The 13,901-nt window shown below is 38.3% G+C and overlaps 1 protein-coding gene across 2 annotated transcripts in view; it reads right to left on the reverse strand.

The window, feature by feature from the left end:
• Positions 1 to 579: 579 nt before the first annotated feature.
• Positions 580 to 13,901, reverse strand: part of SEC23A (SEC23 homolog A, COPII coat complex component) — a 44,185-nt gene continuing 30,863 nt past the window's right edge. For both annotated transcript variants that reach the window (XM_005301547.5, XM_024102003.3), the window contains exons 14-20: positions 13,187 to 13,340; positions 12,009 to 12,086; positions 10,780 to 10,941; positions 8,691 to 8,777; positions 7,057 to 7,212; positions 6,182 to 6,247; positions 580 to 2,081 (exon numbers count right to left, since the gene is read on the reverse strand). In XM_005301547.5, the coding sequence (XP_005301604.1) occupies positions 1,992 to 2,081; positions 6,182 to 6,247; positions 7,057 to 7,212; positions 8,691 to 8,777; positions 10,780 to 10,941; positions 12,009 to 12,086; positions 13,187 to 13,340 (793 nt within the window). In that variant the 3' untranslated portion in view covers positions 580 to 1,991. The remainder of the gene's footprint in view (positions 2,082 to 6,181; positions 6,248 to 7,056; positions 7,213 to 8,690; positions 8,778 to 10,779; positions 10,942 to 12,008; positions 12,087 to 13,186; positions 13,341 to 13,901) is intronic.

Genomic DNA, 13,901 nt, shown 5'->3' on the forward strand with positions numbered 1-13,901 from the left:
CCTAGTTAAATCTTTATCCTTTCCTAAATAAAATTTTTGTTTTTAATGCTTACAAGGTTGACAACAGCATTAGTTTAAGGTAGAACTGGTAAACTGTGGCAAGCTGAACCTTTAGGTGCAAAGGAACTAGAAATTCTGTGAGTAACCAGTGTCAGGGGCTGGATATCACAGGGGAACGATTCACAGGGATTCGGGGATTGGGGTGCACCTATCGTTAACTTGCAAGGCAAAGGAAGGGCTGGCGGCAGTGTCAGGAAGCTGACACCCAGCTACCACAAGCAAGACACCCTTTTGCTGGAGGCAGGAATAAGAAGTTCATTCAGTCCTGGGTACCCTGAGAACTGTCACAATTCATGCTACCTAAATAGTCAGTGATTTGAGCCCTTTCTGTATTTCTAGAAACTAGGCTGAAAGTTTGATGGCTACAGTAGCAAAATTATACAATTGTGTAAATATACAAAATATGTGACGTTATTATGACTTTCCTTATCTCCATCTTTAGTACCACATCTGCTTTTAGACAAAACAGTTTATCAGATGCAAATATACTCTACCAACAGTTAAGTAAATACAAAACAGTGAGAGAAAAGGTATGCTTTATTTGAGCTTCTTTTGGCCTGGATATAATCTCATTTAAAGAAAAGCAAATTAAGGAAATAAAACTAGGCTATTGATTTCATCAAGTTTTACAGAATTTACAGACAAACAGGAGAAAACTCATGCCTATCTCACGAGCATATAACTGGATTTCTAGGTCAAAATTATCTCTCTTCCTTCAGTCATTGCACAACATGTTCTTATTATCCACTACCAAATTTTACATTTTTGCTTGTCAAAATAGCATCAGCAATGTAAACATCTGTTCCATATGTAAACTTTAAACAGTAAATGTGAACACATTAATTTACAAAAAAAATCAAGAACACAGTATCACCAAATTTATTACAATTATGGCATATAATGCATAATACTGTTTCAACAAAAATTTGCAACCTACTGAATTTATAACAAAAAGGAAGCAGAAACAAAAAAGCATATGTGTAGTGCCACACATCAGAGTATTATTATTATAAGGCTATAACAAAAAAAATCTATGTATCCTAGGGAAAAAGTATATTTTACTGGTTAAGACAAATCAAGACTACATTTCTACTCACTTCACAACTGTAGTGTAGACTTTTTCTTAGAACAATCTAAAATGTATCAGATATTATTCTCCTTCGCCTTGAGTATATTAATGTACATTAGTGTTTGATAGTACTAACTATAATAGGGTTCAATTATTGGCAGAGATTCAACATGTGGATTGTCAGGTTTACACTTTGGACAAGAACTGATTTTTTTAAATTGTGCTCAAATTCTTTAAAAGGAAAGGAGGGAAACAATCTGTTACCAAAAAAAGGAAAGGTAAAAAATAAACATAAAAAAAGTCAATACTTGAAAGAGAATATTTTTTTCTGAATAATCACCACACAAACACAACTGATTATTGAAGAAATTAAACACTCTGTAGACTAAGTCAGAAAGAGTGAGTTTATGTTATTTATTTTATATGCTTTTTCTGTATCTTTGTTTGCTTTTTGTTCAAAATGAGTAAAGAGAAATAGTCACAAGGCAATCTAGAAAGCACAGTGCCACTACAGATTTCCTTTGTAATGTTTAACATGTCTTTGTAGTGCAAGGCAGAGTCACATTCTCAACCATTTAAAAAAATATCACATTTCAAAGTTATCATCAATGGTCTAAAAATAATATATATATATAAATCATCATGGTAACCAAAAAGACTTTTTTCTTTTTCCTCTGATTATATTTCATTAAGACATTTGCTGTTAACAAATGTTTTCTTGAAAACTACACCACTTTGAAATCTAGTTAGGCAGCTTGTGCACATCACAGCATTCTGTTTGCAGACACATTGAAAAAGATAAAGGAAAAAGAAAGCTGAAATACAGTTCAGCTTGTCAATGTCTGTAATGTGTTGCATCATTTTAGGCAGCACTGGAGACGGCAAGTTTCTTCAGATGATCCATAAAGACTTGCAAGCTGACATCATCAGTCAGAATGGGTGCGCCAGACTCCTCCAAGAGAAAGTAAAAACAAGGAGAATTCATTAGATTATATTAATTATGAAGCAAGTGTAGTTGGAAAAAAAAACAATTTTTAATGCACAGTATGTTCTGTAAAATAATCATTTAATATTTTTAAAAGGGCTTTACAAACAACATTTTGACAAAAATGCAAGATTGTAGGTTTACATTTACAAACGCTAAATGACGTTTAATATATTTGCATAAATTCAAGTATAAACCATCACAACTATATTCTTTCCCATCTTAAACAGATTCTGCAACAAGACAATGTGGGGAGATAATTAAATGCATTTGTGGGAAGCCTAAAGTTTTAGATAGTTGACAAATATTGAATACACATTTTATAGAGAAAATAAATAAAAAGTCAAGCCATATTTCCTACACTGTTCCTATCTTAGTGCACTAAATAAGAAAAAATAGAAAGACAGAGGAATGCCTGTTACTACCACCACTAAATTAACTATCATTTAACACACACACCCAAAATATCAATGGGAAACACAAGATAGCAAACCGCCCAGGGCCTGATCCAACGCCCTCTGAAGACTAGGGGTATGTCTACACATTGGCGTTCATGTAGCTCCAATGAATAGATATAGCTAGCTTGGGTACTGAAGCAGTGAAGCCCGAGCAGCACAAGCTTCCATATGAGTAATACATTCCAGGCGGGCTAGTACAGTCCATGCTGAAGCCCGAGCTGCCATGTCTTCATTGCACCAGTACCCAAGCCAGCTCGGGTATGTCAAGATAAGCTGTAATTACACCCCAGGATTCCCCTATAGACATACCCAAATGGAGAAGTCTTTCCATAGACTTCAATGCATGCTGGCTCAGAGCTAAATGACAGTTCCATTCTGTGGTTCTTAAAACTGGTAATGATATCGAAAGGTCATACACCTCGAGTCAGGGGTCAAAAAGATGCTATCTCCCCATTTTTTTTTCTTTGCTCTCTGACCTCAGGGAACAACTTGAAGAATTCCAAGAAGCTCCCTATGAAGTGCTCATGGCAAAATACAAGCTTTAAGAGGACGAAATGAAAAAATTGAGTGTGGATATTAGAGAGACATATCACTTGGGAGAGAGCCTTAGATAGCTAAGAAGTCAAGGAAACAGACAGTAAATTTTCAACATTTTAGCATGAGTGCTATTTTTAAAAACACATACAAGGGGTTCTCTGATTTCATATCAGATCAGCCCATACTAAGCAATGAGCCCAGCATTAGAAAAAAACTGGCAAATTACTCAAGTTTCCAGGTAAAAAGGCCAAAACCTGTAGTACATAAAGAAAAACAACAGACTTGGCAGCCCTGCAAACATTATATAATTAAAGCTCACAAGACCTCTTTTAAGATCAGTGTCATTATCCGCATTTTACGGAGGAGCAGGAGGAGCACCCCATAAACACCAGCAAATTTACCTCATTTTCTTCCAACAACTCCCTCCTTAAAACCTCCTTTGCTGTGATGACTACAAAAAACTTGACAATGGTTAGGCTGTGGTTGTGCTGAGACCACCGTCTCTCATGCTGACCTATACTGTCTTCGTGTACTCCCACATCTATCTATCTGTCCAACTATTATACTTTTTCTTACAAACTGTAAGCTCTTTGAAGCAGGGACCATCTTTTTGTTCTGTGTTTGCACAGTGCCTAGCACAGTGGTGTCCTAGTCCAAGGCCGTGGCCCCTAGGCCCTACAGAAATGCAAATAATAATACAGATAAAGAAAACAGACAGAGCACAGAGGTTAAGGGCCACATTTTCAAAAATGGTCACTATTTTGGGCTACCTGTCTTTGCATGCCCACCTTGACACAACTAAAACTTCATTTCAGAGACATCCATAACTCCAACTAAAGTCAGTGAGCTCAATGGGTGTTCATGACACTTTTCACGAACAGGTAACATGTGTCTAAATTAGGGCACTCAAAATGAATAGACTGTTTTTAGAACTGGCCGAAGCCGCAAAGTGATCAGTGGCAGAGTCGGGTTTAGTAGTTTAGTCTGAATTCGCCTCTTCTTGTGCAAGGAGCAGTAACAGGATTATAAATAGACTGTCATCGAGGAGTCAGAGTGTGACTCACCACTCCACAATTTTTACATTGGAAGAGAGCTCGACATCACCTAATAATTCACCACTAATGTAGCTGAAGACCATCTAGAGAGTAGTTCAGTAAACAACAAATCGAACACTTTGTCTACTGAGAAATCTGGGCTCTGTAGTTTACCAGTGAGAAAACTAAGTACATGAAAATTAGCTTTGTTTTTGCACAGACCGCACAAAGATATAATTTCTATTCATTTAAAAACCTAGCACTGCAGCATGCAAGCATATACAAAATTTAAATTTAACACAGGCAGATATATTGATGCCAAGAAGTTTGGAATTAGTAGAGACTTAAAACATTGTAAACAGCTTTTTCTCTTAAAAACTGTAAAATGCCCAGTCACCACCAAAGAAAAAGTACAGTTGAAAGCAGTGACAATCACAGCTAGATATTATCTTGTATCAAGTTCAAATTAAATTATTACAATAGTTTAAAGAGTAATTTGAAGATGTACTTTCAAGTAAATACAATGAAACTCTCTATTGAAATTTAATTTTTTTTTCTGAATATGTTTTAAATACAGTAAATGCACATACAGGGCCAAAGTTTGAAAAATCTTCACTTACAATATGATATTAAAGGGTAAACTATATGACTCATTGCCTCCTGAAACACTGTTTCAATGGTGTGCAGGTGCCCTCTTCAGGGCAATGTGGAGTATCAAATTTTATTGGTGATTTTCACCAATTCAGACTTCAGCCAGAATTACATGAAACAACCCAAATAACTCAGGGAAAGGTTAAGAGCAAAATTAGTTAAGTTTAAAATTTAGTTTAAAATTGCAAAAAATGGCATATATCATGTGATAAATGGACTACTTTAGTTGGTTGAAGTCAGTTTGCAAAAGCTACTGAAAGCTAACCTTGCAGGAGTTCATGCAGAAATTATATAATACAGTGCCAATGGAAATGTGAAAAATTCTATTTTTACTTTGCAGCTGAGTCTCTGTCAATAACATTGGTAGGGGAAGCTTGCCTTTTCCTTTCTAAATGAAGAAGAGGCTAATTTGTCCAGCCTGAAATACAGTTACTTAGTTTTTAAATTGGGTCAAAGTTTTGTTTTGGTTACATTATAAATTTAACGAGATATCAAAATATTTCTCCAATGTTTCGGACTGGATATGCCCGTCATCAGACTACTTGGCAAAAGCTTCCACTATTTTGGTATCAACAACAGAAGTGCGTACAAACCTAATGTCAGTACATTTTTATTTGACAATGCCACTAACTTGGCATTTATGCTCAGTTATATTTCTTTTCCTGATATGAAGCTCAAAGCTGGAAGGGAGGCTAGGAGATTGGGATGCAGAGCTGTTATGGCTGCAACAGAGTCAGGAAAGTGAATTTCTGTAGGTAGCCCTACTTCCTGAATTTCTGTATATTTAATAAGCTTTCTTCCCGGAGTTAAGACTTGAAAAGCTAATTTTCCTGGTTACCCAATGGCAGCCTGGACCAGGGGAAACCTAGGTATCAATAAAATACCGGTGCACTGCCCAGCCCTTGTTAAACCTTAATCTCAGAGTCTATCAATTTGTAGGACAGTTTTCTGGCACTTTTTGGTGATCAATTCCTGAACTATATTGCTGAGATAAATAACAGATTTTCTGGATGCAAAAAAATTCTTTGCCCAAGGATTAGTGCCCTCTCATCAAATTCTTTACAGTGAAAAGAATTTGAAGACAGTCTCTGATTTGGGAAGACATCTCAACTCAAGCCTAAGAGACGTTTCCAAGCAGCAAACTGGACCAATTTTTTTCAGGGGAAATAAAGCAGCAATGATGCATCTTCTCTTTAATCTTGGTAGTTTTAAGTAGCAGCCAGGAATACTGTATTTTTTCTCATTTTGTATTAACTGTGGCTATTACTGCCAGTATGCAGCTAATACTTCACTGTGTCTAAAGCTGGGAAACTGAAGATAGAAAAAAATATTCCTTCAAGCATATTCACCAATGAAATAAGCTTAGCACAATGTTTTGTATCCTTACCTGTCCCCAGGCATACATGTTGTTGTGAGTCTGAGAGGGATTGACTTTAGAAAGCAGGAAGCGGGCCTTTGAAAACATAAACCAAAGTGGAAATAAATCACTACATTTAAAACAGAAGAAATCTTATAGCCACAGAATTTAGCCTTGATTATCTGAAGCAAAACATGCATGGTTGTCATTTTCTTAGTATTTTGTTTTTGATAAAGTTAAGTTTTTGCAGGGAAAAGTGAGTAACCTCTAAGTGATGGTAAATGTGAACCAAAATGTAAAGATCCCTGGATTCCATAGCTACAACACACAAATATTCTGAGATGTTGACAACTTTTCAAAGTTGTGGAAAATTTAATTAAAAAAAAAAACCCTAGTAAAATAAATGTAAATAATAGAATATTAAGAAATGTTTCAAAATCCAAAAACTAATGCAAGAATAATAGTGTCTAAAAAAGGGACTCAAACATTAAGTAACAAGCAACAGAGGGTCCTGTGGCATCTTTAAGACTAACAGAAGTATTGGGAGCATAAGCTTTCGTGGGTAAGAACCTCACTTCTTCAGATGCAAGACTGCATCTGAAGAAGTGAGGTTCTTACCCACGAAAGCTTATGCTCCCAATACTTCTGTTAGTCTTAAAGGTGCCACAGGACCCTCTGTTGCTTTTTACAGATTCAGACTAACACGGCTACCCCTCTGATATTAAGTAACAAGTTACTTCTACATACTTATTTCTGTCAGAATTTCAACCTTCTAATTGCTAAGTCACCATTTATATATCTATCCACTAAATTTGTTTTAATAATTAAATGAACGTTTATAATATCTTTAATTTAGGCATTAATAATACCTCATTTCTTAAACCTATGTACACAGTTCATCGTACCTGGCTTCCTCCATGCTCTGTATCAATGTACCGGGGCATTGGGAATCTGGAATGGAGAATTTCCTGGGCATCATCTATTGGAGCTTGTAAAAGATGGCGGAAATTTTCATATTCTGGCATGTCTTGGTAGCCTGACTTGCGCCACTGAGCTATAGTCTAGAGAATAAAAAGTTTAAAAAGCATATCATCATCATCATTTGTATTATCATAGTGCCTGGGATCCCCACTCATGGACCAAGACACTATTGTGCAAGGTGCTGTACAAACACAGAACAAAAAGACAGTCATCCATTTTCACAATACAGTTGATATAAATAGGACTTTGAGAGGGGAATGTTCCAATGTTCACCTCTACTCCACCATTCTTGTCCTCTTGCTAGACTTTGCTCCCTCCAACTATTAATACCTATTAACTTATAAAATTGACTCTCTAAACACAAGATCTAACAATATGTGTATGTAACAAAAGCAGGTAATATAATCTTTTACTTGTGTAGCCACTGTCCTTGCCCATACTTTTCCCCACCTTTGTCTGTCAGGCAGAGGTGAAAGTAAGCCAGTACACCGTGCCGGAATGGACTGGCTTCTCCGGTGCTGATTTAAAGGGCCCAGGGCTCCAGCCGCTGCGGGGAGCCCCAGGCCCTTTAAATCACCACCAGAACTCTGGCAGCCGGGCTTGTGCGGGGATTTAAAGGTCCCGGAGCTCCAGCCCCTGCGGGGAGGCCCGGGCCCTCTAAAGGGCCGCCCAAGCCCCGCTGCCAGAGCTCCGGCGGGGATTTAAAGGGCCCAGGGCTCCCCGCAGCGGCCGGAGCCCTGCTGCCGCTACCCCAGCCTGAGCCCTGCCGCCCCGGGGTAGTGGTGGCAGGGCTCCCGCAGTGATTTTAAGGGCCTGGAGCTCCGCGGCGGCCGGAGCCCCGGGCCCTTTAATTCACCCATGTGCCCCGGGGCTCCCAGCCACCTCTGCAGCTGGTAGCTCCGGGGTGATTTAAAGGCCCTGGAGCTCCCAGCCACAGCCAGAGCCCCAGGGTCTCTAAATCTTGAAAGGCCTCGCCTCTTCCGGTTGAGGCCCCGCCTCTTCCAGTTGAGGCCATGCCCTGCTCAGGACTCCGGCGTACCGGTAAGTCCTTTAAGTTATTTTCACCCCTGCTGTCAGGCTTAGCTGTGCTAAATTATAAGCTTGTCAGATCAGGGACCAATCTTATTTCCTGTAAAATTTCATGCACACCTAAGGCACAGAAGAAATAAATATTAATAGGAATAATGTATCCACAAGTACAAAAAAAAACATTTTGCTGTTCTACATAAAAATTTAGCATGCTCATATCATGTAGGACAAGTTTTAGCTTGAGGTGTGTGGAAGAAAATAAACCTTAGCCCCCCCCTTGAAAAACAGCATTTATAGCAGAAATAGCAAATAATACCAGGTGCCACTATATTAAATCACATTAGGCCATAATCCTCCAAACATTTATATACATGTTTAATTTTATGCATACAAGTAGTTCTATCGGGTTCTACTCATGTACACACTGTCGAAGTACTGTAGTAAATGCTTGCAGAATTAGAGCCTTAGTTTGGTAACAGAACATTTCTACAATGAGCAGGATGTATACATAAGAATGACCGGATCTTACCTCTCCATGATAAATAAGGATCTGGAAAAAGGTGTCCATAAGAAGAATGCGATCTGGCAAAATGCTGCTGCTATCAAGAAGAACAGGCTAAGATAAAGGGGAAAAAATTCAGTTGAATATGCAGAACAGTAATCCAAGTATTTTACAAGCCTCTTTGAACAGATCACCAAGCAATGCTTTTCTTTAGACTACTTGATTCCAAATACACAATATTTCATGAACCCGTAATGTAAAAAAGTAAATACAGAAGTCAAGAGCTGGGAGAATTCTTTCATCACTGTGCCCTTGCCTTCTCTTTCAAATACCTCCATTTTATCAATACCATGTCACCAGGCACGCCGACAGCAATTCCGGGCCCTAGGGCAGAACAGTCAATGGGCACCCTAGAAAGGGGTGGCTGAGGTTTGATTCGTGCAGGGTGCGCTGGAGCCGAGCCCCACGCTGCTGCTGGCCCGGCATTGCCACATGGGCGCAGAGCTACCACGTGCAGCGGCTGGTATACACACGCACAAGTCGCAGACACGGTCTGCCTCACATTTGGGTAGTGCTGCGCCTGCGCTGCTGCAGCCCAGCGAGCTGCTGGCTGTGCTGCTGGGCGCACTCTTCCAGCACGGACACGGCTTCCACATGCCAGCCTGGCTGCCTTCACCGCCACCAATACTACCCTGCATGCCTAGGAGCCCTGCGGCCCACCCGAGCAATTTAAAAAAGCCCGGGGCTCCCAGCCACCTCCGCTACCTGAGCAATTGCCCCCTTTGCCCCCTTCTCCCCCACCCTTTAAAGATGCTTCAATGTCTAGAAACATCCTAGAATATATTTTCCTTACAGCCTTACCTTTGCAACTAGATAATAGTACTATAGTATTGTCTTTGCTGCCCTATCCTCTGTAGATTGAATACCTAAGCCTATATGGATTCTGAGATACCATTACTTAAAAAGGCAACTGGAAGGCTTTTAAGGTGGCCACTGTATGTTGGTGTCATGTGAGGTAACAGGATACATCATGATAGCGATACCTAAAAGAACTGAATTTACAAAACAACTGACAAAGAAAATTGTGGCTAGACTGATGTCACTTTGTAGTATGGAGATCTATCCACTGAAAAAGCATGACACCATTATAACTTCAATGAAAAGACAGGGTCAAATTCACTGCTGGCATACATGGGTGCAACTTCATTGACTTCAGTGGAATTGTTTCACACACTAAGACTGAATTTGACTCAGAATTCTTCTAGATTACTAGCTTTCTCGAGCAGAGACTGTTTTGTATCTTATCTGTTCCAAATACACACATGCACCAAATAATTTATAAAAATCATCCAAGTATTATACTCTATGTACAAAAGTTGTTTTAAAATGTTTGCAGAAAGGTTTGTGTTTCATTTGACTATTACTGTAGCTTCTGGTAAATCTATTTAAAAATGGAATGCAGGGCACTCAGGATATGGGATCTGTTAATAGTTTGGGACTAATAAGTACTAAAGCTTTGGAAACTCGCCTACATTATATCTAAACTAGCCAGAATTCTTGGGTTTGCAAAACTGGTTGCAATACAGGCTAATTAACTATAGTCAACTGTATGACAATGGAAGGGGTCAATTCTGAGTGAGATATGTGGTGGGACTATGACATCACCTTTCATAAACAGCCTTGAAACTTTGTTTTTCCTAGTAATTGTGTAAAATCCTTCACACCTATTAAAAAGTAAAACCTAGTGTTAAAAATAGATTTACACCATAGGGAAAATCCTGATGTCATTGGAATCAAAGGCAAAACTCCCATTTGACTTGAAAGGGGCCAGAATTTCATCCCATGTGTCTTGGTTTGGAATGCCATCATACAAAAAAGTGAGTTATGCTCTCAAGGCTATTGTGCAACAATCAGATCTCATTGTTCACATAACTGCCTTGCTCACAATTTTCTGTTTTATATAAAATATATTACACACACACACTTTTACACTTTCACAGGCGATGATGCATAAGGTTGTTTTAATACGTACATAAATATCTGCAACACGGCCATGAATACAAAATCCCACATCTAGTGCACTTTTGCCCTATAGTTGAATTAAACATTGTCATACCTCTGGAGGTCCACTGAAAGAGTAGGCATAGAGGATTGGTTGAATCATGATAAGTGACTGGGTTAGATCTTGACGCATGAAATGATGTCGATAGTATGAACTCTCATCGGGGCTGTTGTTAAAGACTTGCAAGAAAGGAGATCTCCTTAAGTGAAACATAAACTGCAAAACAAAAAGTCCAACAGGGTTGGACAAATAAAGTTGGAAAAAATCTGTTTCCAATAAAATTATCACACTACTAGGTAGTGCAACATTAGAAATGTACCACTCACAAAACTGCTTTCAAATAATTTAACATTGCACTTCTCTATGAAAATAAAGTAAGGTCACTCTCAAAATGGATAGGCACTAAAAGGAGAGTTTAACATCTCTTCTCTCCCCTATATTTATACCTAAAACAGAATATTCTATACTGTTATAATCTTTACTAAAATAGCATGTGTAAATTAACTGTACAGTTTTTAGGAGTTAGTGTACTATGTTTAAACACAGAAACTGGGCAAAGAGCAGTTTTACTATGAGAAGGAATACAATTATTATCAACTGCAAATTTGGACCTTTTAAAAGTTTGGACCTGGAAAGCCCAAACCCTTTTATTGCTGCACCAATCTTTCTTCAGTGCAGACAGTTTACACTGAAGGTGCTTTGAGGTCAATGGAAAATCCAGATGCAACAGGGTTTAACAGTGCTCTGGAAATGGTTATGTACTAAATGCACAATTCCTTTTAAGCTCAACTGCATTAAACTAACAAAATGTCAGTGAAGTGTTTCCTCTCATCAATTTATTATTTTTAAGTAGTACATGAAAGACATCACCAGAGCAATCCTGTATAGCATGAAATTTAAAATATTTGTGAATTTCTTTTTTTAATAGCTGTCCCCAAAATCTATTTAATATTATTATTTGTATTACGATAGTACATAGAGGCCTCATCTAAGAACAGTCCTCCATTATGGTAGGCACTGTATAAACACATTGTAAGAAACAGTCCCTGCCCGGAGGAGCCCTAAACAGACAAGAAGAAAGAGAGTGGGAAGGGAAAGAGAGGCACAGAAAGGTGAACTGACTTGCCCAAGGTCACACAGCAAGTTAGTGGCTGAGCTGGGAAGAGAACCCAGGTCTTCTGATTCAGTCCCAATCCAATGTCCTATCCCCTCCACTGCCTCCTAAATCCATGCTTTTCCCCTAATTATTTACTCTTTACCTTTAACACCTTCTTTCTACTCACCTGTGGATAAAGTGAGAAGGTTTCTGAAAATCTGAAGGAGCTTGGATCATCTTTGTGATATTCTCCAAATTTCTGACACTGAAGGAAAAGAAAAATCAATCTAAATTAGTATGGCAGCTTTGTTTATGCCACTATTCTATTTTCAAATATTTCATTTTATAATCAATATTTTTTCCTTCCCCAAGTTCCCTTTACTGTACAAACGTGGTCCAGGATGAAACATGATACAAATGCTCTTCTTGGCAAGTAATAATTTCCTTCCATATTGGGTTGTGGAGTTGTTTTTTTAAATCCCCAAAGAGGAATTACAAAATTAAATGTTCCCAGAAAAAAATAATTACGACAGTTGTAAATAATTATAATCTACATGTGGGAGGCAAACTTAATAAAACACTGAATAAAGTACTAGCTGAAAAAATTTCACCCACCTCCAGTCACAGTACAGTAAGACTGACATTACTAACAGACAGCTTAGAAAATTACTACAAATTTTAACTTTGGCAAAGGACTTCTCTAAGGATGCATTTATTTGGTGCTTGCATAAGGAGTTAAGTGAAGCTAGAAATAGCTTTTTGCAACTATCTAGATGTAGTTTAACTAGTATACAGGCATTTAGACAATCCATAAGAAACCAATTGGGAAGAGGGAGGCGAAAGAGGGGGAGTTTCAGCCACTGAAGATTCAGAATGTATTTAAGCATATACACTTCTCAATATACTCCCCAAGTGTAATCAATTTCTTTTCATGTCTTATGTGTCCATCCTAACTGTGGTAAGCTACACTTCAGCTTTCTCGGTTGCAAAATTAGGCTGAAATGCATACTTTTCTTCTTTCTCTCCACCCCGACCCAGCTTGACATTTCTACTCCCCAGAGCTAGATCTTTAATCTTATTTTAAACTTCTTGATACTTGGCTGCTTCAGAGCAGTGACTCTGTGCTGAGAGTTGAACACATACTATCTAAAAATCTAACTATACGATACTAACTAAAATCATAACTACTTTAATTATTTAAATAGGAAATCTTCGTAGGCGATGCATTCTTGGTGGTGGTGGTGGTGAAGTATTCAGTCTCTCTGTATATAGTATTTACAGATTGCCACTGGACATATGAATTACTTAACAATGTAAACTTGGAGAGAAAAAGCTGATTTCACACTTTTAGCATGGTCTTCTTACCAGTCGTATCAGCTGTCTGTCCAGCCACCTAAGTACATCAGGTCCTTCTTCTGTCTCTGCCCTATAAACTGCCAATCTGGCCATAAGAATGGCAGCTGCCTCTTGGTCAAAAGAAGCAGCGATGTTTTGGATCTGTGTCTGAGCATCTGCCCAGCTGTAAAAGAAAAACAATCATTTTACCATATCTAAATGAAAAACATCCAGACTCAGGATATTCTATTAAAATTAAGGCAGATAGCCTAGCTGTAGCAATTTCAGAACAGACAAGCCCATGTTGGAATTCCAAGATCTTAGTTCGGGTGGACTCTTTACTTCCCAATTGCCCCTTCTCTTTTCAGAATTCTCCTAATTTTGAATCAAAATGCAGCTCCACCCACAAAAACATAATGTAATGTCACTATTATTATAAGGCATTTACATCAAAAATGCTGAATTATGAAAGGAAGGTTATAGAAAATGTTAAATTGAAAATGAATCACACATTCTGATTCCTAAAATAATAAATTTCCTTGTGCCCCCCATTCTGGGTCTTTGTGTCATTCTGTGCCCTAATTTTGGGCCCTTGCAGATTGTGAAGAATGAGTGTACTGTATGCATACAATGTCTGTTCTACTGAGTACTGAGAAGACGTTAATTAAATATAATAAGTATAAGCCAACCTGGGACTCAGTCACTGCTAACAGTGACTGCCAACACCTCCTTTGATAAGGGGAAT

Source organism: Chrysemys picta, chromosome 4, assembly GCF_011386835.1.
Source record: "Chrysemys picta bellii isolate R12L10 chromosome 4, ASM1138683v2, whole genome shotgun sequence".
NCBI classification, from domain to species: domain Eukaryota; kingdom Metazoa; phylum Chordata; order Testudines; family Emydidae; genus Chrysemys; species Chrysemys picta.